This window comes from Suricata suricatta, chromosome 2 (genome assembly GCF_006229205.1).
Source record: "Suricata suricatta isolate VVHF042 chromosome 2, meerkat_22Aug2017_6uvM2_HiC, whole genome shotgun sequence".
Classification (NCBI taxonomy): Eukaryota; Metazoa; Chordata; class Mammalia; order Carnivora; family Herpestidae; genus Suricata; species Suricata suricatta.
The window spans coordinates 60351678-60373535 of record NC_043701.1 but is presented as its reverse complement, the minus strand read 5'-3'; the positions used below and the strand labels follow the sequence as shown (position 1 = coordinate 60373535).

Sequence of the window (21858 nt, the reverse complement as noted above, 5' to 3'; positions counted from 1 at the left end):
AAACATTAAAAAAATATATTAAACTGGTAAGTGGAGGTTATGGGCCTTCAGAAACTACCTGGAAAATTCAGTATTCTCAGCTAAGGCAGACCAGGAATGTTCTTGAAAACTGAAAAGTTACTCTAGGACTGTGAGATGTCATGTAGTCTAGGGAAAAGACAGCTGGAACCTAGAAATAGTCATTTAGGAAAATCTACTTAGGTAACTGGTAAGGATCCACATGTGATCTCTTTTCAAAGAATAATCCATGAACATGGATTTTTAAACAACTAGCCCAGTAAGCAGTTTGACCCATGACTGAAGACCGGGTCTCGCATAGCACCTTTTTCTTAGAAATGATCTTCAAGAATGGGTCTATTCCCTAGAAGTAGGTCTGAATAACAACAGTGTCCTAAATAAACTAAGGAGTCATTGTAGAGAAATGGTGAAATCTGTAGGTATTTCATGCCAAATGATTGTGTCCCTAAAAGCTCACCTACCTATTAACATGGAAAAATATTCTTAGTTATAGTTCTTAGAAGATAAGCTTTATAGTTTTAAAGGAGATAATAGTCTCTGACAAGGCTTCATTAATAAATAGCATAGTTTAGGTTAATGAGAAACTCTAAAGTGCTTCCTGTCCCCCAAACCCCCAAAAAACGAAACCACCATTTTCACTTACATCATCAAGCCAAATATCCCACCTATAATTTAAATCCTATATTTCCCATTTTGCTTTTCCAAACTTAGTAAACAGCACAGTGAGAAATTTGAAAAACCCCGGAGACAGAAAACTCAGAGTAATCAAAGGGTTGGAACATAATCTGGTGGGAAAATGTAATTTTCTACACTTGAACAAGTAGCCTGAAGAAAGGACCTGTATAATCAAAATTAAGAAGGAAAAGTGGCTGAGGAACTGTCAAGTCTCATTGTATTGAGAGCAACAGAGTCGGGGAAGACAGGTTTATATCGGCCACTGGTAGGCAAAGCAGGTCGAAAACCCACCTGCCAGGTTTTAGACGTTAGGGGTTGTTGGCTTGACAAGGGCTGACTAATAGTATCTAATTTCAAAGTACAGTCTGAGAAGATGGGTAAGGATCACATGAGCCCACTTTTTTCCCCATCCATTAAACATTTTTTTTTTAATGTTTTATTAGAGGGGGAGGGAGAGAGAGGGAGTCACAGAATCTGAAGCAGGCTCCAGGCTCCAAGCTGTCAGCACAGAGCCCGACACAGGCCTCAAACCCATGAATTGTGAGATCATGACCTGAACCGAAGTTGGATGCTTAACCGACTGAGCCACCCAGGCTCCCCAACCTCATAAATTTTGAGATCTGGTCTGAACTGTGTAGGTTACTTCTGGGCTGCTTTATAACAGACTGAGTTTTCTAGAACTAAACTTGGAAATTAATACTATCCGTCATACTTTTACTAAATAGAGTCCTTGAACAGGGGATAAAAACATACCCTGTCTTTCTTAGATTTTTTGTAGGGGTGAAAGTAAAGGGAACCTTACTGTTTCAGTGTCTTTTCTTTTCCTGAAAACACTTTGACCATCTGTGCTGAGGGAGTAGTTGAGATTTACTTAAATTAGAGCAATCCTTTAGTGTTCAGTTGTAAGAACTTCCATGTAACTATCAGATGCACTTTGATAGAGTTTATGTGCAGGTTTTCTCCCACATATCATCAGGACCTTACCGAAGTTAGCAGGTTCTGGGTTCCCTGGATGTCCTCATCTGCTTGTTTAATTGCCTTCTCAGCTGCGACCTGGGCCTTTTCTGCCTCCTCCAGCGCTTCCATGACCATGTCTGCGGTGACTTTGACATCAGTTGCACTTTTGCTGAGGAAAATGAGACAATCCATGGGGAAAGTACTTCCTCTCAGGACATTTTAAAATACCTTTCTTTCCAACAACAGCCGTCTCTTGGACTGAATCAGAGGGACTCAAACGGGGACTTCACACTTAGACATTTCACCGGCTGGAGAAATCCCTTCTTCTCCCTGCTAGATACACAAAATAAGCCCCTCAATGCCACAAGTCTCCACATACCTGGCTCTTTTAGCTTCTTCTAGCAGCATCTCTGCTCTGGCAACGTCAGCAGCGCTTTGCTGTAGAATAACCTCCACTTGAGAAAGGCTTTCAACTCGTTCCCGGATGTCTTCTGTCAAGTTCTGTAACTGCTCTGGGGTGCTAGGCATTTCCATTTTCAGTACTTCGTTAGCAACAGCTTCAATGCTGTCCAAGTCAGCACTGTCCTCTGTTAAAAGCAAAGATGTCCCCGTAAAGAGGTGAAAGTCACGGATGGTTAGCACACTCGGTCACTTGTGGTCCACCCACCAGGTGAAGAGCTTTCTGGGGTGACATCCAGACATACACGTATCCTGTTTAAGAATTTAGCCTGACTGAGTAGTTACATGTGAAAAAGTAACTACTAGAATTTGCCATGGGCCAGGAAAGTCAAGGAAGTCTTCGTGGAGGGTGAGGAACCGGGTCAGGTTTTGAAGGATGATAGGATTTGAAAGGAGAGAGAAGGACATCTCTGAATGGAGACTGTATGCGCCGAGCATGTCATGTGAAAGTCAAACAGAGTGACTGGTTCCCATTACAGAAAAGAGAAGACCCCAGACTGTAAATCTGGACTTGATTCTAAAAGGCAAGGAAGACTTAGTTGGGGTTGGAAGAACAGCTAGGGGACTGTTATGAATGCAGATGTCAAGAGCTTGTATTCCTTGTATAAATAATCTGGATTTTGGAAATTACCAAAAAGGAGAAAATCCAGTCAGAGAAGCAAGAGAATCAGATTGTGTATTACCAAAGAAGCCAAAGGATTTCAAATGTCACATGAAAGGTGGTCCAAAAAACGCCCAAGAGGTTAGGTACTAAACAGATCACCGATTCCAGGTTTCTGAGTTTCTTTTTAGCTGTTAAAGAATATAAAAATGGATCCGCTACGGCTTTGAGCACGGGAAAATATTTGATGGCTTCCACAGGATATTTCATTAGATACCCATAGGATATCACAGGCTCCTTTCTTATTCCCCATTTTCCTGCTAACGGAATACTGATTTTGCGCAGGCACCTACCTCTACAGTAAGATAAACTTAGCATCTCAGAGTTACATGCAGATTTGCATGCCAATTTTGGTAATCCCATTCTGTTTGCCAGTGACATTTATGCATCAGCATGGGACGCATTTCTGGCCTGTGAGATTTATGGAGAAGACTGCTCACACCTTCTGGGGAAGATTTCCCTCCTTTAAAAAAGATGGAACAGGGGAATGGGTGGGGTCTTCTTCCATTAGCTATTACTGAGTCCTTATGTGAAGTCTGAAATTTTGGCAGCCACCTTGGATGAGGAGGAGCCGGCCTGAGAACAAACAAGGTACCCTCACTCCCTGAGTCCCAGAACCACGGAGCTCTCCTACTGCTGACCTTCTTGTTACGTGACACAGTATGCATCTGTTTTGATTAAGTCCATTTCACTTGAAAGTTTTGTGCAACCTGAAGCCAAAACCTTCCTTACTGATAACACTTAGATGGTTGACCAGAAACACTTAGGAGGTGAACCACAAATTCTAGAGATTTTCTTTCTCCAGATATGACACTAAAGGACAGAGATAACCGTAAGTACAATATCCTGTAAGTGACAGGATTACAAAGCTTTGCAGGCAAGGTCAAGATGAGCCACCACTCTAAGGATCCATTGACATTCTGTGTAATCCAGCAAGATTCCAAATTCGGTTCTCACACGGTGGGTGACTTCTTGACTTCCTACTTGGGTTTCCCATCTGTGTCTGCGTAACATCAGAGAGGTTTGCTTACATGCACATCAGCTTAGGAAGTGCCAACATTTCTTAACATGGCCTTGTTTTGTTTTGATTTTGGAGATGTTACTTTATTCCCAACCAGACATTGATTTTATCTAAAACGCAGGCTTGAATTCTGGTGTCTAAAAAACATAGACTCTTAGAAAACAGTTTTTAGGGGCGCCGTAGCTCAGCCAGGTAAGCTCAGGTCATGATCTCACAGTTCGATTTGTGGGTTCCAGCCCACCCTGGGTTCTCTGTCAGCACAGAGCCTGCTTGGGATTCTCTGTACCCCCTTTCTCTGCCCCTCCCCAGTTCATGCACACACTCTGTCAAAAATAAACATTTTTTTAAAATGGCTTATAGAAGCTGGACAAAAGTTAAAAAAACAAAACAAAAGCAGTTTGTATATGCCAAGCTAGGAAGAAATATCTAGGAGTAAAAGGAAAACATCTCCTTACGGGTCAGAAAGTTTCTGATCTGCTTGATCAGATTTCTCAGGTCCTCGTTGCTCTTGTCTACTTTTTCTTTGGTGGCGTTGGTTTTCTGCAGAACATCCTGAGCATTCTGTTTTGCCTCATCTGCCCTCAGTTTCGCTTCAGAGACCTAAACAGGAGGAATACATCACCCAGGGAACAGCTTCACTCTTTCTCAGGCAGCCCAGAATCCTATAAATGGTCCAGAAAATGATGCTGAAGACCTGGGCATTTGGGATCCTGGCTTTTAGAGACAAAGGTCTTTCGTTCAAGTGCAGTGTGTCCCCCTCTACAGAGCGGAAGTATTCAGCATAGAGACTGCTGTGCCATATTCTTACACAGATCGGCGCTAGCGTCTCAACATTGGTTCTCATCTGTTTAACTCCTCCGGAACACCTAGAGGCCTATACACTATTGTTTCTTGGGTACCAATATAGATACTTCAGTTAACATTGTCATTTTGAGGGGCGCCTGGGTGGCTCAGTCAGTTGAGTATCCAACTTCGGCTCAGGTCATGATCTCATGGTTCCTGGGTCCAAGCCCCGAATCAGGCTCTGTGCTGACAGCTCAGAGCCTGGAGCCTGGTTCGGATGCTGTGTCTCCCCCTCTCTCTCTGCCCCTCCCCTGTTCACGCTAGGTCTCTCTAAAATAAATAAAGGTAAAAAACAAACATTGTCACTTTGGAAAAAGCAAGGCTCAGTTTGTTGCTCAGGATGAGATTTTTACAGCGCAGCTGAATGTATTCTGAAGCCTGGCCCCACAGTAAGGAACAATTATCTCAGATTCCTGTCAGGGGGAGAACGCACACTCATAAATCATCTATGAACAAAACCTCATGTGTGTCCCGGACCTCACAGAAACTTGGACTTCTCCTACGTGAGGGTGACACGCCCTTTTCACTTTACCACTTAGAACCGGCCTCTCCCTTCCCAATCCCCCTGTAGTCAGTAATGGCAAGCAAACCCCAAGGCCATCGGCCCAATTACCATCTTGGAGAGCTGCTCCACCTCAGCCAGCGCACTCAGGACATCGCGGTCAAAGTCCATGGCTTTCTGCCAGGCGCTGTGGGCGACCGTGACCAGGCCGCTGCAGCCGGGTCCCCCACACTTCTTCTCTCCATCGTCAGTCCTGCAGTTCGGGCCGCCACACTCGGTTTCGGAACAAGAGGCCCCTGGAGGTGTCCCGCAGGTCTGCAAGGAGCCAAGGGGCAGGCGCCGGCCTTCAGAGAGGGAGTCTGCCAACAGCCGAGCAGGGCCTGGGTGGCCCTAGAGAGCGTGTAGGTGGTCCTCAGCAAGGGTGCTGGAGGACACGGTGTTCAGGAGGGAGAGAGGAGCAGAGAGCTCAGGGATAAGCGACTCTACTGATTGCCAGGGAAGCCATGAGAACATATAACACTTTGTCAGCACCTGCCCTGGGATACCATAGGGGCGCTGTGTGGGGTGCAAGTATCATCTGCTGGGTCAAGTTGAAATCTGCCAACAAGGGAGCCAAAGAATGCTTCCCCTTGATCCTAAACCGTTGGATTAACACAAACAAGCTGAAGGTATTGAGAAACCTTTTTACACCTGGCACCTGGTCTGTTCTGGTCAACAGGGTGATGTAAAAGGTCCATTATTGGGACTTAATAGTTCAATTCTTAGGACGACTGGCTCACTGTACATAAAACAGCCAAGAATAGGTCAGGTATTGTAAGCAGGAAGGCAAGCAAAGGAGAGACCACGAAGGGCTGCAGCTGCCGTTGGGGAAGGATGTGCTGGCTGTCTGGTGGGGTTTCAGTAGGGCAAGTGGGGGAACGTTCCAGACGTGAGAGGAAATCAGAACAGTAGGGGCAAAGGTAGATTTTACTTCCAAAAAGAAGCAACCCTCCCTCCCCAGACTCCTCTTCTTCCTTACCTTCTAGAAACGTGCAAGGCTCAGGGCCTGGCCATGGCATGCACATGCAGACTGATGGAAACAAGTCTGCTGCATGACAGGAAAGGCTGAGCAGGGAGCAAACTGCACAACTGTCCTCTCATATTGAACAGAGACAGTGAAAAGCAGGCAATGCTCCCAAACAAGGAAGGGATTCTTTTTAAGAAAAAAAAAAAAAAAAAAGTAGTTTTTGAATAGTCAACTCCTTAGACTAATAATTTTTGGATAATTATAATCCCATTAGGTCTCAAATTAATAAATAATAAGTCTTGGGCGCCTGGGTGGTCTAGTCGGTTAAGTGTCCTACTTCGGCTCAGGTCATGATCTCATGGTCCTGGGTTTGAGTCCCGCGTCGGGCTCTGTGCTGACACCTCAGAGCCTGGAGCCTGCTTCAGACTCTGTTTTCCTTCTCTCAAGCTCTCCCAATCTCTTTCTCTCTCAATCTCTCTCTCTCTCCCCACCCCACCCCTCCCTCGCTCATGCACACACACTCTCAAAAATAAAAACTTAAAAAAAATTAGTTTTCATGGGACATAAAAAGCTTCAGAAAACAAAGTTCGTTCTGCATTGCCGAGGAAGAACACAGGCTGAAATCAAGAAGAGAAGCAGAAGACCCTCAGGGATGCCTTCTAACAACAACCTGGCAGCACCCTAGGAGATCTGTTTTATTTTAGCCTTGCAAGCAGGAGAAAACTGGTGTACATCTAGCTAAATATACACAAAACACAAAGAACAGAAGGTACTCGAAAAACACAAAGGGACAAAAACCTCTCTACCCAAGCAATGCCAGTATGGATCCTGTAAAGGAGCTCTCATAGGAGAATTAAATGCCTGCAGTGCGTGAACAGAAGCTGGCTCAGCTCTAGGTAGCTCAGCCAGTGGAAAAGCAGGCACCAGGAAGGGCACCCTCTCCTACAGCCTACAGCAAGGGACCCTCCTCCCTGCTCCTCCCAGAAACCAGCTGCAAAGCAAACCTCCATTAGCACGATCAGCTGCTTTCCTTTTAGTGTGCGATTTTATTTGTGATTACTGGTTTTTACAAGAATTTGTAAGGTAGGAATCCATCCTGGAAGGAGAGAATTGGCATTTCACGCCTATATATAGTGACTGTCCCCTGTGAAGTTTACACTCGCTCTGGGCCTCCATTGTTCTAATAAACCATGACGGGAGAGATCTGCCTTACTCCCTTCTTTCCACTAAGTGCTGTGGTGCTTGATCATCTACCACCTTGTAGGCATCAAGTAAGTGGGGGCACAATACTGTAATGATAGCGGGTTTTTGCCAATTTTGGAGACAACGACATGGGGGGGAAGGTGAAGGAGGCCAAGGAGGGAGGGGACCTACACTGAGGCCAAATCCTAAGGAAGCCTGAACAGTTCACTGTCTTCTGTGCACCCATCTGCCATGCACTTTTACTGTTCCCAAGCTAAGAGAGCACAGGGCCGAGTCTGTAAACAATTATGCTCCAAATTCTAATAGGTATCCTTCCATGAAAAACAGTAAGGAAACAAGAGGAAGAAACAGGTAGAGTTTGGCTTTTTTTGGCCTTCAGCCTGATTTTCATTAAACTCACTGCTCAATTTCATTTGGATCCGAAGTTACTTTTTAAAAGCTTCTGGGAAATGAATCTACTTTCAAGGTTGGTCTCAAGGTTAATCTTCACCAGGTAAAGTTACTGGAACAAAGGAACATTCTTAATTTACACCCAGGGAGACAAATTCTTTTGCTCCTTTAATTTTTTAAAATAAGCCCCTCCCAGAATGAGTCTTGAATGGCCCCATTGTGAAGGAAGGAATTTGTGCTTAGAATCAGACCTAGGTGGAAGGGGCGTCTGGGTGGCTCAGTCAGTTAAGTGTCCAACCTTCGCTCAGGTCATGATCTCATGGTTCGTAAGTTCAAGCCCTGTGTCGGGCTCTGTGCTGACAGCTCAGAGCCTGGAACCTGCTTCAGATTCTGTGTCTCCCTCTCTGACCCTCCCCCACTCACACTCTCTCAAAAACTTATAAAAACTTAAAGAGCTATATGAAAAAAAATGCCTACAGTTTGAAAGGTTAAAATCTGAATAAGTCGCCAATCCACTTTAACAGTCTGGAGAAGGAGACTTGATTCTTTGTAGCACAGAGAAACCACTGGCTGGCTGTGGGGGCAGATTGGAAAGGCACCTGCTAATGTTTTCATCTGGCTCGAAGGTGGATACCCATAGGTGGCCCAGAGGGCAAGGCCGAGGCCAGGTTCATCCTGCAGGTTCGTTTGCAAAATGATCAGTGTGGCTGACAGCACAGGGTGGTTTTCCTTCCCATGACTGCATCAGAGCCTGGAGTCCAAACCCTCAAAACCTTACCATTTCGGCGACGGCTGAAAGGTCTAGACTTTGTAGTTTGCCTGCCAGTTCATCCAGAAGGCGGGCCTGCTCCTCTTGTTTTTCCCTGAACTGGGATTCTCGTTCCAACAACAACTCTTCTACTCTCTCCCGAGTGAGAGTCGACTGATCCACAGTGCTGTTGGAATCTGTGGTGGAGGCGTTCACCCTCTCCTCTGCCTCTACGGACATCTGGAAGTACTTGGTGATGCTATCCAAGGCGCCTAGGGTATCAAATGAAATGGCCCACGGTTACACGGCTTGTATTCTGTGCCAGTAGGGGATGCCCGTATTTGGTGTCTTCCAGCCATAAATTTACTGTATGGTTTTGTTCTAAAATTCAAACACCAAAATCTTTATGAAGACCTCTGACTTTCCTCTCCTGAGCAATGGCTACACTATGAGCATCTATTTCGGGCCAAACATCTGGATGACCAATTAAGTCCATCACACAGATGTTTGTGCATAATTGTCCAATTCTTTCTCAATAGCAGGTAGTGTCGGGCAGCCTGCAGATCACACATCCAGATATTTTTTTAATCTCTTCTTACTCATTGGACGAATTAGATCCACTCAAATGACTAGTATTAAATATATAAAAAAGCATGGCCGGTTTTGGCTTTAAGGACCTTGGCAGAATAATAAAAGATCGTGGGTAAAATAGGATGGTCAGCGCTATCTGACACTGCAAAAATTGTTCCCCGAGCAGGCAACATTCTTGAATATAAAAGAATTTGCTGAAGTGCCAATTTAATTTCTTAACTATTCAAAAGAGCCCATTTCCAAGAAAAGCCCAAGAGGTTAAACCATTAATTGAAAAACAAACAAACAAACAAAAAACCCCTAAGGACACGGATGCCATTGTAATGCTTCGTGGAATCTCCCTTGCATCTTTCTCTCTCTCTTCTGTGCCCCAAGTCTCACATTTGTAAATGGAGACTTAATCCTTATTTGTGCCAGAGAATCAATGAGAAAAAGCTTTAAAATGATTAGAAAGCACTAAATTTTACACTCCAAGTGCTGTAGTAAAAGGTTAGACAGAGGGTTAAATCCCAGGATCGCACATTTGCCAAAAAATGCTCACCCCGAATATCTGAGTTTTTGATAAATTCCAATTGCTCCGCAAGCTCTTTCACTGTGTTGTCTAGGCTTTCGGCTTCTGTCTGTAGAGAATCTAGTTCTCTGGCTGTGCTGTTGTTTTGGGAAGCTGTGTCCGACAGTTTCACTTCTACTTGAGCCATCTTGTCGGTAACATCTTTGGTCAATTTCCTAAAGCAAAAGAAACAAAGGGAAATTCTGAAGTCTAATTTTTATTTTTTCACATTTTCTACAAACACTGTACCCATTACTCTGTCATTTCAAAACAGTTCAGTACTTTTTAACTATTTACTTCCAAGTACTAGTTTTATTGTCTTCATCGTTAAGAGGCTATATTCAATTTTTCTTTCTTCAAAGACTTGGAAGATAAGCCTAGAAGCACCAGTCAGCTGTGTTGTGGTGGATGCATCCTAGAGGATCCCCAACACCCACTGTCTTGTGAGCAGAGGTCCGGAGCGTGGCGTTCCTGCTCTGTATGTGAGCAGCTCCGAGCCCACACAGCCCCACAACTCAAAAGACAGAACTGACGCCAGAGTGGAATTATGCCTCCCAAGCCACTTGCCAACAAGGCTCTTCTCCAAACCTCAGGGATCCCCTTCAAGATGGGACATGTCGAAAGGAAGCCCCACGGCCATCGGGAAGACAGGGAGCCACCCACATGAGCTTTCCATATGCTTCCCCCTTTAACAAGGTCCCATCAAAGGAGTCTCCTCTTACACCAACAAGCAACCCTTTTGTCTTTCTTAAGAAAGAAGGTAGGTATCTACCACAATAAGACTTGGACACACATTTAGCTTTCACAATATTTCCTTTGGAATCTAAACCCAACTGCATTCTCTTCTGTATTTCACATCTCCAAAGCTATATCAGAGGCATCTTTTTGCATATTACGTTTATATACAGTGTGTGGGTGTACACATATAATCACCAAAAAAGTAATGTTTGAGAAGACCTTAGCTCGGGGCTTTACTGGGTCACCTAACTGAATACAACTGTCTCCTCCGGGAGATACTAGTCAGAGAACAAGGGGAAGATGCACAGAGGCCGAAAGGCTGGGGGCCATTAGAAAATGCTACGTAAGGCTGAGATAAAAATCATGACCCCACTCAAAGGAAAAGTACATAAAAGGACTTGTAGGTTAAATTGCATTTTATAAACTCAACCTCCTTTACCTGAGGCAATTATAATATAGTTTCTTTTGCTCAGTGCTCTCTTTTATTCATGTGTTGATTCTCAGAAGGCTTTCATTTCTTCCCAGCTCTCCCACAAATGTTATAGTTTTTAAAGGAATCAAATCTAACATTGTATATTTTTTAATAATGCCCCTTTGGATGCTAAGACTTACGTCCTTGGGTGTTGACAAAAGATTAATGCCACCAGTTTCCCCGAATGATTACAATCTATCTGATTAGATGAATAGTGAGGGTAGAAACAGCAATTTCAGGAATGTAACCTCTCTTCTGGCAGGCCCTCAAAGGACACCCAGATTGTTTTGTTCTCCCTTGGGTGCAGGAGACCGAGGCCAAGAATCAGGTCCTAAGTGGGCTTGCACTCGGATGACAACCTTCTCAAACTATTCGCTACGCATTAGGAGGCTGAGAGCACTACCATCTTTTTAATGAGGTGAAATTCCTCATTAAATGCATTATCGCCCTGCATCAGACATTTCCTAGTGCTCAGATCGACCACATGGTCCTGGACACAAAACCTCCAGACCAGTTACTTGAAATCTAAGAGGTCCAGGAAGGACCCTCCACAAGGTGCCTAAGTGCATGTCTGCTGTTCCCTTGGTGTTGTTTACAGCCCAGAAGGGAAAAGTCCATCCGGGTTCTTAGGCTGATTTAAGTCCCATCACACAGAAAATGTTACTGCGGTTCTGTCATAACTTACAGTCACCTCTGGGTGCAGGATTTAGCTAGGAAAGAATGCTGGGTGGCTCAGTTGGTTAAGCGTCCGACTTCGGCTCAGGTCACGATTTCCCAGTTCATGGGTTCAAGCCCCACGTCAGGCTCTGTGCTGACAGTTCAGAGCCTAGAGCCTGCTTTGGATTCTGTGTGTGTGTGTGTGTCTGTGTGTGTGTGTCTGTGTGTGTGTGTCTGTGTGTGTGTCTCTTTCTCTGCCCCTCCCCACCTCAAAATTAAACATTAGAAAAAAATTTAAAAAAAAAGCCTCCTTGCTCATGTCAAATGTCAAGGCTGCAATGAAGAAAGCCATAATAGGGGCGCCTGGGTGGCTCAGTCGGTTAAGCGTCCAGCTTTGGGTCAGGTCATGATCTCACAGTTCATGGGTTCAAGCCCCGTGTTGGGCTCTGTGCTGACAGCTAGCTCAGAGCCTGAAGCCTGCTTCAGATTCTGTATCTTCCTCTCTCTCTCTGAGTCTCCCCTGTTCATGTTGTCTCTATCTCTCAAAAAAAAAAAAAAAAAAAAAAAAGGCCATAATAGCATTTGGGGAGACATGAATGCTCCATACCCTTTCCTGTTTTATGCTTTGTCCTAGGTGTTGCTGTGCTGCTCGGGGGCCCATGTGGAAAGGGTAGCTGCAGCGTCTGGGGGCAGGAGACACGTAGGAAAAGGATCCCTGAGAAGTTCGGCATCTCTCAGCACAGTTCTCTGCTCACACTGGCAAAAGCAACACTATGCGGGGAGAGGATTGCCCAGAGAAGGGCAAAGAGGAGAATTTTTCACTGTAGAGAACTTTTTATAATTAGATGAAGCGCCCCTCTAGTGAAGCCGCAGCGGTAACTTGGCAGTTGGGGTCTCGCTGTGGTAACTGATCTCAGGAGGAGCAAAACCTAGTATCGACGATTTATACACATTGTGTTTTTGGCAATGACATTATCATTTCATAGATCAGTCTTCTGCGACTCTGTAAGGTACAGACAGGGAAGGACTGTCTTCCCCTGCTCCACAGGAGGGTGTAAGCGAGTCATGCAAATTCTCAAGCTCAGCAGGTAACCAAGCCACAAACTTACAGATCCTCGGTCTCCGAACTTAGGGTTCCTGCCATTCTACCCCCCTGACATGCTATCTGCAAAGAGGAGCAGTGACCCCAACACGCTTGGTGGTTGTTCACCGGCCCAAATGCCCAGAGGAAAGACTGCTGAAAGCCAGTGGCCCAGCATCTCTTGTCCCTCCCAGGACTATCCTCACCTTCTGATGGAAGCACCGAGCGGGGCACCTCTGCTGTTTACTCACCGAGTTGAAACAAGACCCTGAGTGCGTTCCCTGGCTCAGAACTACTTACTCTGCTTCCTCAAAGAGATCCCCAATGTTTTTCAGTGGCTCTGTGGCTGGGCTCTGGGCCAGGATGTCTCTGATCTCATTGACTTTCTTCTCCACTGAGTCCACAGTCTCCCGGTAAGGCCCAATCACACCACTGATCTTCAAGGCCTTGGCTCTCTCCAGGAACTTCTGGGTCCGATTGGTCAACTCGGCAACGATCACGTCCCACACAGCAAAGCACTCGTGGCAGGGGGCGCAGTCGGGGAAGACCCCCGAGTATCCGCGTGTGCACTTGTCACAGCGCGGGCCCTCCACGCCCTCCACGCAGACGCACCGGCCAGTGGACTGGTCACACTGTGGCGTCTCGATGCCCCTGGGGTCACAGTCACAGGCTGGAAGGAAAAGAGCAGTGCTGTAGGACCCCCTACATCACAAACCTCAGCGACAAGACCTGGCATTCAGAATTCTGTCATGTGATAATGGGAAGGCGTCGACCAGACCGACAGGTTCCCAATGACTCTCGCAGAGACTAGACCAGCCTCCTGTAGCCCATGCGTTACCATGACACACACTTGCTGCTTTACAGGGACAGTATGGATTTTTCCAGTCGACATGCATGGAACCCGGCAGTACAGAAATGGTTTATGTGCATCATGTCACCAAACCCTCACCATCACCTGATGGGACAGGGGACTTGCCCCAAGTCTCACAGCAAGGAAATGGCTGGGCCAGGATACCGGTGGAGCACATTACAACTCCAGTCTCCTCATAGGCTCTGGCCTGCCTCTGCCCCCTTCTTACTCTGACTCCCTGACCACCCCCACCCCAGAGGCCAGCAGTACAAGCAAATCAGGTGACATCCTGTTGACATGAACACCTGCTAATACACCTCACCCTACCTGGTTACAAAACAGAATGGTGAATACACTATGAAATGCAATGAACCTGATAAAGAGTAAACTCAATGGAGAAAAAAGTCTCAGGAATTCTAAGTATCTAGTTGAAAGGCTTTCCACTAAGTGTAGCTTGTGGATATGTGCCGTTGGGATGACCAGCGCCAGCACAGTGACACGGACTCGTGCAGTGTCAGAAGTGAGAGAAGGGGACCTGCGAGGCGGTTGGCCCCAGCTTCCCATTGGCCCAAAAGGGTTGGGATCTTAGCCAGAACCAAATGGGAAAGGGTAACATTGGTGTTCTTGGCTAACAGAGCACGGCTCACGTTACTTATCACAGTGCGTGTGTCGTTGAACCCTGGTTTAGAGCCCCAAAGCTCAGGGGATCAACTTATTCCTATACCAACACCTGATGCTTGAAGTACTTGTATGCTGTCTGGAAAAGAAAAGGCCTGTACAAACATCTCTGGCCTTAAATCCTTTCTGGGAAAAGTTAAGGGGTTTTTTAAAAAGTGAGAAAAAAAAACACCCCCCAAAAGCCCCCAAAAGAAATATATTATTTTCCAAAATAGACTGAAGACTCCAAGGGCAGGAGTACATCTTAAATTTTTATTTCCTGTTTATTTATGATGAGGAGGAGGAAGAGGAGTCCTTTCTCATGAAGAGGAACAGGAGGGGGAGGGGGAAGAGTCCTTTCTCATGAAAAGTGGCCCAGTACCAGCTTCATGCACAGTCCCAAGATCTGCTCACTAACCTCTGTGCTCTAAGCCCAGAGAGATGTGTTCGTGGCCCGTTCATCTGACCTTTCCTGCTTCCTGCCTCTTATCATTACTTGTCCTCCACTGCCTTTGTTGGCCAACACCATTCCACATGCTTGAGCGCCATTCCACACCTTGAGCAGCAAGCCCAAGGAGTGCGGCAGAGCGGGGAGACTGCTCAGCCTGCCTGCTGCAAGTCCCGCCTGCCCCACACCGCAGCTATGCAACTCCAAGTGCTAGGGAAACTGAGTCACAGCCTCTACATGTAAGACAGACCCTACCAACCGCACAGGATCGCCTTCAGGACGAAATCACTTAATTCCAAAGCACTTAGAGGAGTATCTAGCTCATTCCAAGATTTTTATCATCATCACTTTCTGGGTTCCATGCAAGCATCTGGTAGTTTCCTGCCCAGAGTGTTGCCTGACTGCATTTCCACTGGGGAAAAAAAAGCGGTCACGGCCTTGTGTTTATCTTTGTATATGTGCCAATAACATCATGAGTTTTTCAAATATTTAAACTATAAAATGAATATTCTAGTTCTCAACCTTTGGGATTTAAAATATAGCATTCCCTTAGTGCCTTGGGTTCTCAAAACTCAACTCCCCCGCCCGAAGTATACCGTTTGTTTTCAGGCATTTCAGGCATGTTTCATTTTTCCTGTGTTTTTTTGGGGAACAGGCTCATGAGTCAGGGAGCACGAGCTGTGAATAACTTTAAATGTGTTCCCTACGCCATTATTTCTAGGAGATGTTCCTGGAGAGAACCTCTGTTCTGTGGTTGGTAAATTCAGGAAAAATAATCCTCTTGAAGATTCCAAACAAACATCAGCCTATTGAAGATTCAGAGGAGTTCTGCAGGAGAAACTTTCTTTCCTGTTGTTTTTACCCAGTTGGGGTCCAAACTCATTTGATGTGGAATCTTCTAGTGGGAATACCAGATGACACCCCAGAGAAATAATGGGGAGGGTGTGGGGAACCACTGCCTTCAGCAGTTTCAAAGATCAGAACGGAAAGAAATCGAATAGTGACAAGTTTACCTTCTTTAAGTTTTAGGAATGGATTGCCATGTCATTTGGTACATTCGGTCATCTTTCAGAAAGCTGAACACTACGTGGGTCATCTAGGTCCTAGCCTGTCAAACTTGGGTGTCCATCAGAACCACCTGGAGGGTTCTCAAAACACGGACTCTCCCCCAATATCCTAGACCCAGATTCGGAATCGGTGGGTCTGGGATGGGACCCGAGAATCTGTGTTTCTAACGGTTGTCGGGTGCTGTGGCCATGGAGGATCACGAGATCCCATTTTGAAGAGGGTTGATGGTGCTCCTCCCCCATTGTTCTAGCCTTCCTTTTGTATGTGGAGATGTGCTTGTAGGGGTGAGAGGGAGAGAGGGAGAGGAAGAGAAAGAGAAGAGGAGAGAGGGAGAGAGTGAAAGGGAGAGGATGAGGGAGAAAGGAGGTGGGGGGGGTAGGTGGTGACCAAGGGGGAGGCAATGGAAAACAGAGGGGAAAGGGAGGGAGGAGGTAAGAGAGAGAGTGTTTGTTCATCCTTCAAAGAGTAGAGATGGAGCAAAGTCATGGCCTTGGAGGCTGACCAATGTGGGCTGATGCACAAACCTAACGACATATATAAGAAGACGACCACACAACGCCAGCTGTAAAAATGGGACTGCTCAGTCTGCTGCTGCCCCTCTGGTGCCAATGGGCAGACCCATGGGGGACCTAGGTGGCCCAGTAGACCTGTGCCTACTTCATCATTTCTCCTAGGTTTGGGGAAACTGAGGCAGATTGCACACGCTTTTACTTTGCTTAGAAAATTCTTTCCCATTGATAGTGCAATGGGGCAAGGGAGGGGTACACAGGTTGAATTTAATTTCTCTAATATTTTTTTACTTCGCTGGTAAAGGCTCTTCTTGCTCTTATTATGTCATGGGCGTCTTTCAGGGACTAATACTGGCCCCAAACTGTAGGACTTAAAAGGTAAGTGCAGGGGGGCCTGAGTGGCTCAGTCGGTTAAGCATCCGACTTCAGCCCAGGCCATGATCTCATGGGTCATGGGTTCAAGCCCCATGTTAGGCTCTGTGCTGACACCTCAGAGCCTGGCACCTGCTTTGGATTCTGTGTCTCCCTCTCTCTCTCTCTCTGCCCTTCCCTGTCTCATGCTCTCTCTCTCAAAAATAAACATCAAAAAAAATTTTTTAAACAAAAAAAAAAGAAAAGGTTTGTACCAACACTCAGTACCATGTTGGTGTCCGACCCTCCTCCTAAAACTTAAAAATCTGCCTCAGTACACAGAAAGTGCACTATCCTGGGGTGCCCGAGTGGCTCAGTCGGTTGAGCATCGACTTTGGCTTAGGTTATGATCTTGCAGTTTGTGAGTTCGAGCCCTGCATCGGGCTCGCTGCTGTCAGTGCAGAGCCTGCTTCAGATCCTTTGTCCCCCCTCTCTGCCCTTCCCCACTTGTACTTTCTCAAAAATAATTATTTAAAAAAAAAAAAAAGAAAAGAAAAAAAAGTGCTGTATCCTAAATTCAGGTAACAAGGTTATTTTCTTCTGTCTCGCACCTAGCCTCAAAGTAACACGGGGCTCCAGGATTTTCTATAATGCTGCAAGGTTTACGGATTCTCTACCTAGGCCTTTCTATTTTACTACATGGAGCATTTAAATAGTTTAGTCTCTTAAACAGGATTTTGCTTTCAATTCTCCGCCTCCTCAGCCCCACCTTTTTTTTTTTTTTTGCCTTGCTAACATAACTCGGGTTTTGGGATTAAAGTTGGGCAATAAAGATTTCACCTGCAGAAATGAGGTGGCCGGCTGGCTGCTCAAGGGGTTGGCAAGCTTTCCCTCTAAAGGCGCAGGTAAGTAAATATTTAGGCGTCGCAGAGGCCATATGGTCTCTGTCACGACTACGCAGTTCTGGCTCTGCAGCACCAAGGCGGCCGCAGACCGGGCAGTAACAATCGGGCACAGGCAGGGCCCGGGGTCGGCCGCGTCGGCCTTGGTGTGCCCACCCTCCAGGGGACACAGGCTGTGATGAGAATCATGGAAGGTGAGCCTTCCCTCTACTAACAGGAGTATTTGTGGCTCTAAAGAATCAAATTAAATCTGACTTTCCAAGTCACAGAGCAAATCAAGTATAAGGGGGGTAATTGTAAATGAATCCCAGCCTAAGAGCACAAGTGTTCTAAAAACTCCTGTCTGAGCAAAGGAATGTACTTAATTTTTCTATTAAAAACACTTTGAAGTGAGCAAGAAGCATGATGGGAACAGAGCCCCTCACCTACATCCCACATTTCCAATTTGCGCCGGTTTAAGAGACACTGGCCCCTTCCAGAGGCCCTCCCTTCGCTATCTATGAATCAACAGAAAGATTCCTCATGTGACCCTTTGACTCCTGGGGCATGATGGAGAGGTCCAAGCTGAGGTTTTCTCCGGCACATTCACTGGTGGGTGGACGGGATTCTCTCCGTCCCCAGCACAGTGGGGGGCTTGTTCGGACTTGGACGACTGGCCGAGAGCCCCAACCCACCAGGACAATAGGAACATTCACCACGGTGTAAGTTTGAGGCTCAGCTCGTTTGTCTTTTACACAATCACATTTTTTTCCATAAGGAGAAAAGTTTGCTATGACCTAATGCTTCCTATAAGCATGCTGTTTACAAAGTGACACCAACAAGTCTCGGTGTGTGCCCTGCTCCAACTGAAAGATTTGAATTTGAAGACTCTGAAAATTAATTGCCTAATTTGAGAAAAGTGGTCACATTTTCCTCATGGTTCCCTCTCATGTCAGTTGACACCTATTCTTATCCCTGCTCATTGCTGGACCCTGTCCCTTCTAGAACTTGTCCCCCATTTCCATCTGTGATAATATTCTAGTCCATCCAGAGCTCGACCTCCAAGTGCTGCTCAAGTTTTGCCCCTGCCTCGACCGATCACACTAGTCCTGCCCCACTGCCTTCAGGGACACACAAGGCCCTGCGGTGCAGTGACAATCCCCTCCCCCACCACCCGCCATTGTTAAGTAAGGTCTCTCTCTCTCTCGGGAAGCTTGGCAGTTTAGGAGGTGTTTGGGTCCCAGAAGTTTTGAGACTGACCTTACTTCTGGATAAAACAAAGTAGTTGGTGGATGCAGAGGTCATGGACTTCACTCTTAGCAACATTTCTAAAATGGGATCTAACTTTTGACCTGAATGAGTGGATACTGTTCCTATAAGTCCCAATTCCTCTGGCAGATTGAGCACTGAAAATTTGAAGATGAAAGGGTAAGGGGCAAAGTTCTGCGCATCAAGCAAACAATTCTCCGATTGACTCTAGCCCGGGTAACAGGCTTTTCATGGTCACGAAGCTTAGATAAATCAAAAGGTCAGCGGGCTTTGGTGGTCCAAGCTATTCTGCCAATGACACATGCTGGTAGAATGTGGCTATAAGCAATGATAGAACCGTTATCTGGTTATCTAGAGAAAAGTCAAGCCCTCGGGGCACTAGGAGATTGAGGGATCTGAAAGAATAGTGATTATGGCCCTGGAGAAACCACATTTTAGCCTGGATTTTACTTGTGGGAGACAACCTAGAGCAAGTGGCTCACTGAATGTCAGGGGCCTTCTAAGGGCAGTGAGTCCCATGAGGAACCGACATCTGCACTGAAGAGCAATGTGGAGAAGCCCTTGTTCGTTCACACTGCAAGGATCATCTCTTCTGTGGAACAAACCTTTACCTACGATGTGGGTACAAACCCTTCTGAAGAAACCAACCATCTGCCCTTTGTTCAGGTCAGTTCTCCCCCCTTGTTAAGGAAGGAACAGGTGGGATGGACTCTGAAGGACCACTTAGTGTCTCGGTTTCTGACCTTGGATAGGAGATACTCAGTGAACTGCTAACTTGAACATCTGTATCATTTCTTGCCATAGTCACATCCAAAAAAGAAAAATTGGTCACTTTTTATTTACAGTCCAATAGGGACTTAGAATTTCAGCCATATAACAAGGAAAATCTATCCAAGAGCAGTGAAGAAACTACGGAGATAGTTATCTATACTTACAAGCGTGGAACGTGGGGAAGAAAACCCTAGTAGGAAAGAAAGAATAGGAAAACAGAATAGAAACAGTCCAGTAAAATCCTCTCTGCAAATGCTTTTACTTTAAGAGCTGAAAAAATTTCAAAGGATCTGGCAGCTCCAAACCGAAGTTGCAGCAGCACGAAAATTAGGCAACCCTTATGATTCACAAGATTTCAACAAGTTTTTGAGCAAGAAAATGTCAAGGTTTCCCTCGTGCTCCATTTCATTGTACGCCTATGTGAAAACGTGGCTTTCGCTCACACACTTAACAGACCTAGAGCGCCTGTCACCTCTTCCTCTGTGGTGCTAAAGATGCGAGGAGGGTATCGCCCTCTGCTTCCCACTGGTGAGGACATCACAGTGGTGCACGTGCGCCAAGGGCTTTCACCGTCATCAGAGTGTACTGGACACACTTAGTGAAGCAGCCGTTTAACTCTATGTGTGCTGACAGGGAAGTTGGCCACAAGATACCTTCAGACGGGGGGAAAGTCAGTTTGCAGCAATATATGGTGAATATGTGCCCCTTTTGGTTAAAAGTACCTACAAAAGCCATTCTGTGTGTCTTCATGGGCTGTACATGCCTTTGTGCAGAGACAAAGGGGACCCCGGGGGATGGAGCGGGAGGTAGGCAGACTCACTTCTACCACCTACACTTCCAACAGGCTACATTCGTTTGTTTTTTATTTGTATTCTTTTTTTTTAATATTTATTTATTTTTGGGGAGAGAGGGGGACAGAGGACCTGAAGGGGGCTCTGTGCTGACAGGCTGACAGCAGCAAGCCCCATATGGGGCTCAAACTCACAAACCTCGAGATCAGGACCTGAGCTGAAGTCGGACACTCAGCCAACTGAGCCACCTGATGCCCCAGTTGTATTTTAAACAATGAGCATAAATTCCTTTTGCAATGAAGCACAAAAATGCACTGGTATTGCACTTTAGAGGTGACAAAAAGTTCGGGCAGACACCTATCTGCTCCCTCTGCTCTGATCCAACCCAACCAAGAATGCCCACAGCCTCACCTCGGCACTCCACGTTGGGGTCTCCCCAGAAGAGCTCCTGGCACTCGCTGCAGGTGCGGCCTCCGAACCCAGGCATGCATTGGCACTGCCCTGTGAACTGCGGCCAGAAAACACACCTCGGTCACATAGGCTGCCGGCGGAAGGCAGTGAGGGCAGGTGGGACTGGACTGTTAGCCTAAGAAGATGCCTGCATCCTGACGGGAGGAGCCAAGCTCACTTCTCTCCAGCCCAGCGCCTCCTCCCTACTCTTCAGTAATGTGGGTTGGAAAGGTCCAGAGCACGTTACAATTTCTTACATGTTTCTTCACAAACTGCTCATGAACTGGGCCACCTGGGACGCACTTGCTGCGGGGAACCCTGCATTCTCCGGGTGGGTCAGGAAACAACAGCACATCTTACAGTGCCGGAAATGGCCATTTGCTTCCTTTCAGGCTGTATAGCTAAGAAAAACGTCTGATTTGGCAGCCTCGTTTGAAGGAGAAATAGCACACCCTTATCTGTCCTGATGGGGGTCCACACCACAGTGGGGGGCCTTGCACTGCAATGTGACAGGTCATCCCCAAGAGCTGCCAAGTGAGGGCTGATACCCAGTCTGTTCTGTTTGCCAAGCTGTGCACTGTGACGCAAGGCTGCGACCACGAGGAGGGGGTGCCTTTCACTAACAGGGGCCAAGTCCGAACGGCTGGACTTATATGGGTGAGCCCTTTTCCTTCTGCCAGGAAAGCCTCACCTCATTGCAAGATGGCCCGAAGGAATGAGAGGGATCGCAGTTGCACGGGTCACATCCGGTCCCGCTGGCCAGCTGCCAGGTGTTGGGCGCACAGCGGTCACAGTTCTGCCCGACCACATTAGGAAGACATGAGCACTGGCCGGTGGTCTTGTCGCACTGGCAGTCAGAGCCGTTGCAGTGGTCCTGCACGGTGCCCAGGTAATTGCAGACACACTCTGCAAAGGAACAGCGGGATCGGATTTACTCACATTCATCAAGTCCCTCAGATTCAAAAAATACACAGTGCCTTGTAAAAGTCAGCTACTTTCTGAGGGCTAAGATTTTCCTTCTCCAGATTTTGGCCTAGAGATGCAAACAAGCAGGGAAAAAAATGGTGGAGGGAATTAAAAGCAAAAAACAAAACCAAAAATAAAAACAAACAAGAGCAACAAAAAACACTAAAACCACTGTTTTTCTGAAGTTCTGATAAGGTCCACAGTTCTGACATTTCCTAGGCGGACAGGCACCGTGACACATTTTGCCTAACAGCACTTCTGAAATACTCATTAAC

The 21858-nt window shown here is 46.4% G+C and overlaps 1 protein-coding gene across 1 annotated transcript in view; it reads right to left on the bottom strand.

Annotated features, from left to right (window-relative positions):
- LAMB1 (laminin subunit beta 1) overlaps nt 1-21858 on the bottom strand; it is a 66176-nt gene that overhangs the window by 804 nt on the left and 43514 nt on the right. The window contains exons 22-30 of the mRNA XM_029918696.1: nt 21309-21523; nt 20579-20675; nt 12873-13242; nt 9616-9800; nt 8514-8755; nt 5248-5451; nt 4247-4391; nt 2030-2237; nt 1673-1819 (exon numbers count right to left, since the gene is read on the bottom strand). Coding sequence (XP_029774556.1) covers nt 1673-1819; nt 2030-2237; nt 4247-4391; nt 5248-5451; nt 8514-8755; nt 9616-9800; nt 12873-13242; nt 20579-20675; nt 21309-21523 — 1813 coding nt within the window. The remainder of the gene's footprint in view (nt 1-1672; nt 1820-2029; nt 2238-4246; nt 4392-5247; nt 5452-8513; nt 8756-9615; nt 9801-12872; nt 13243-20578; nt 20676-21308; nt 21524-21858) is intronic.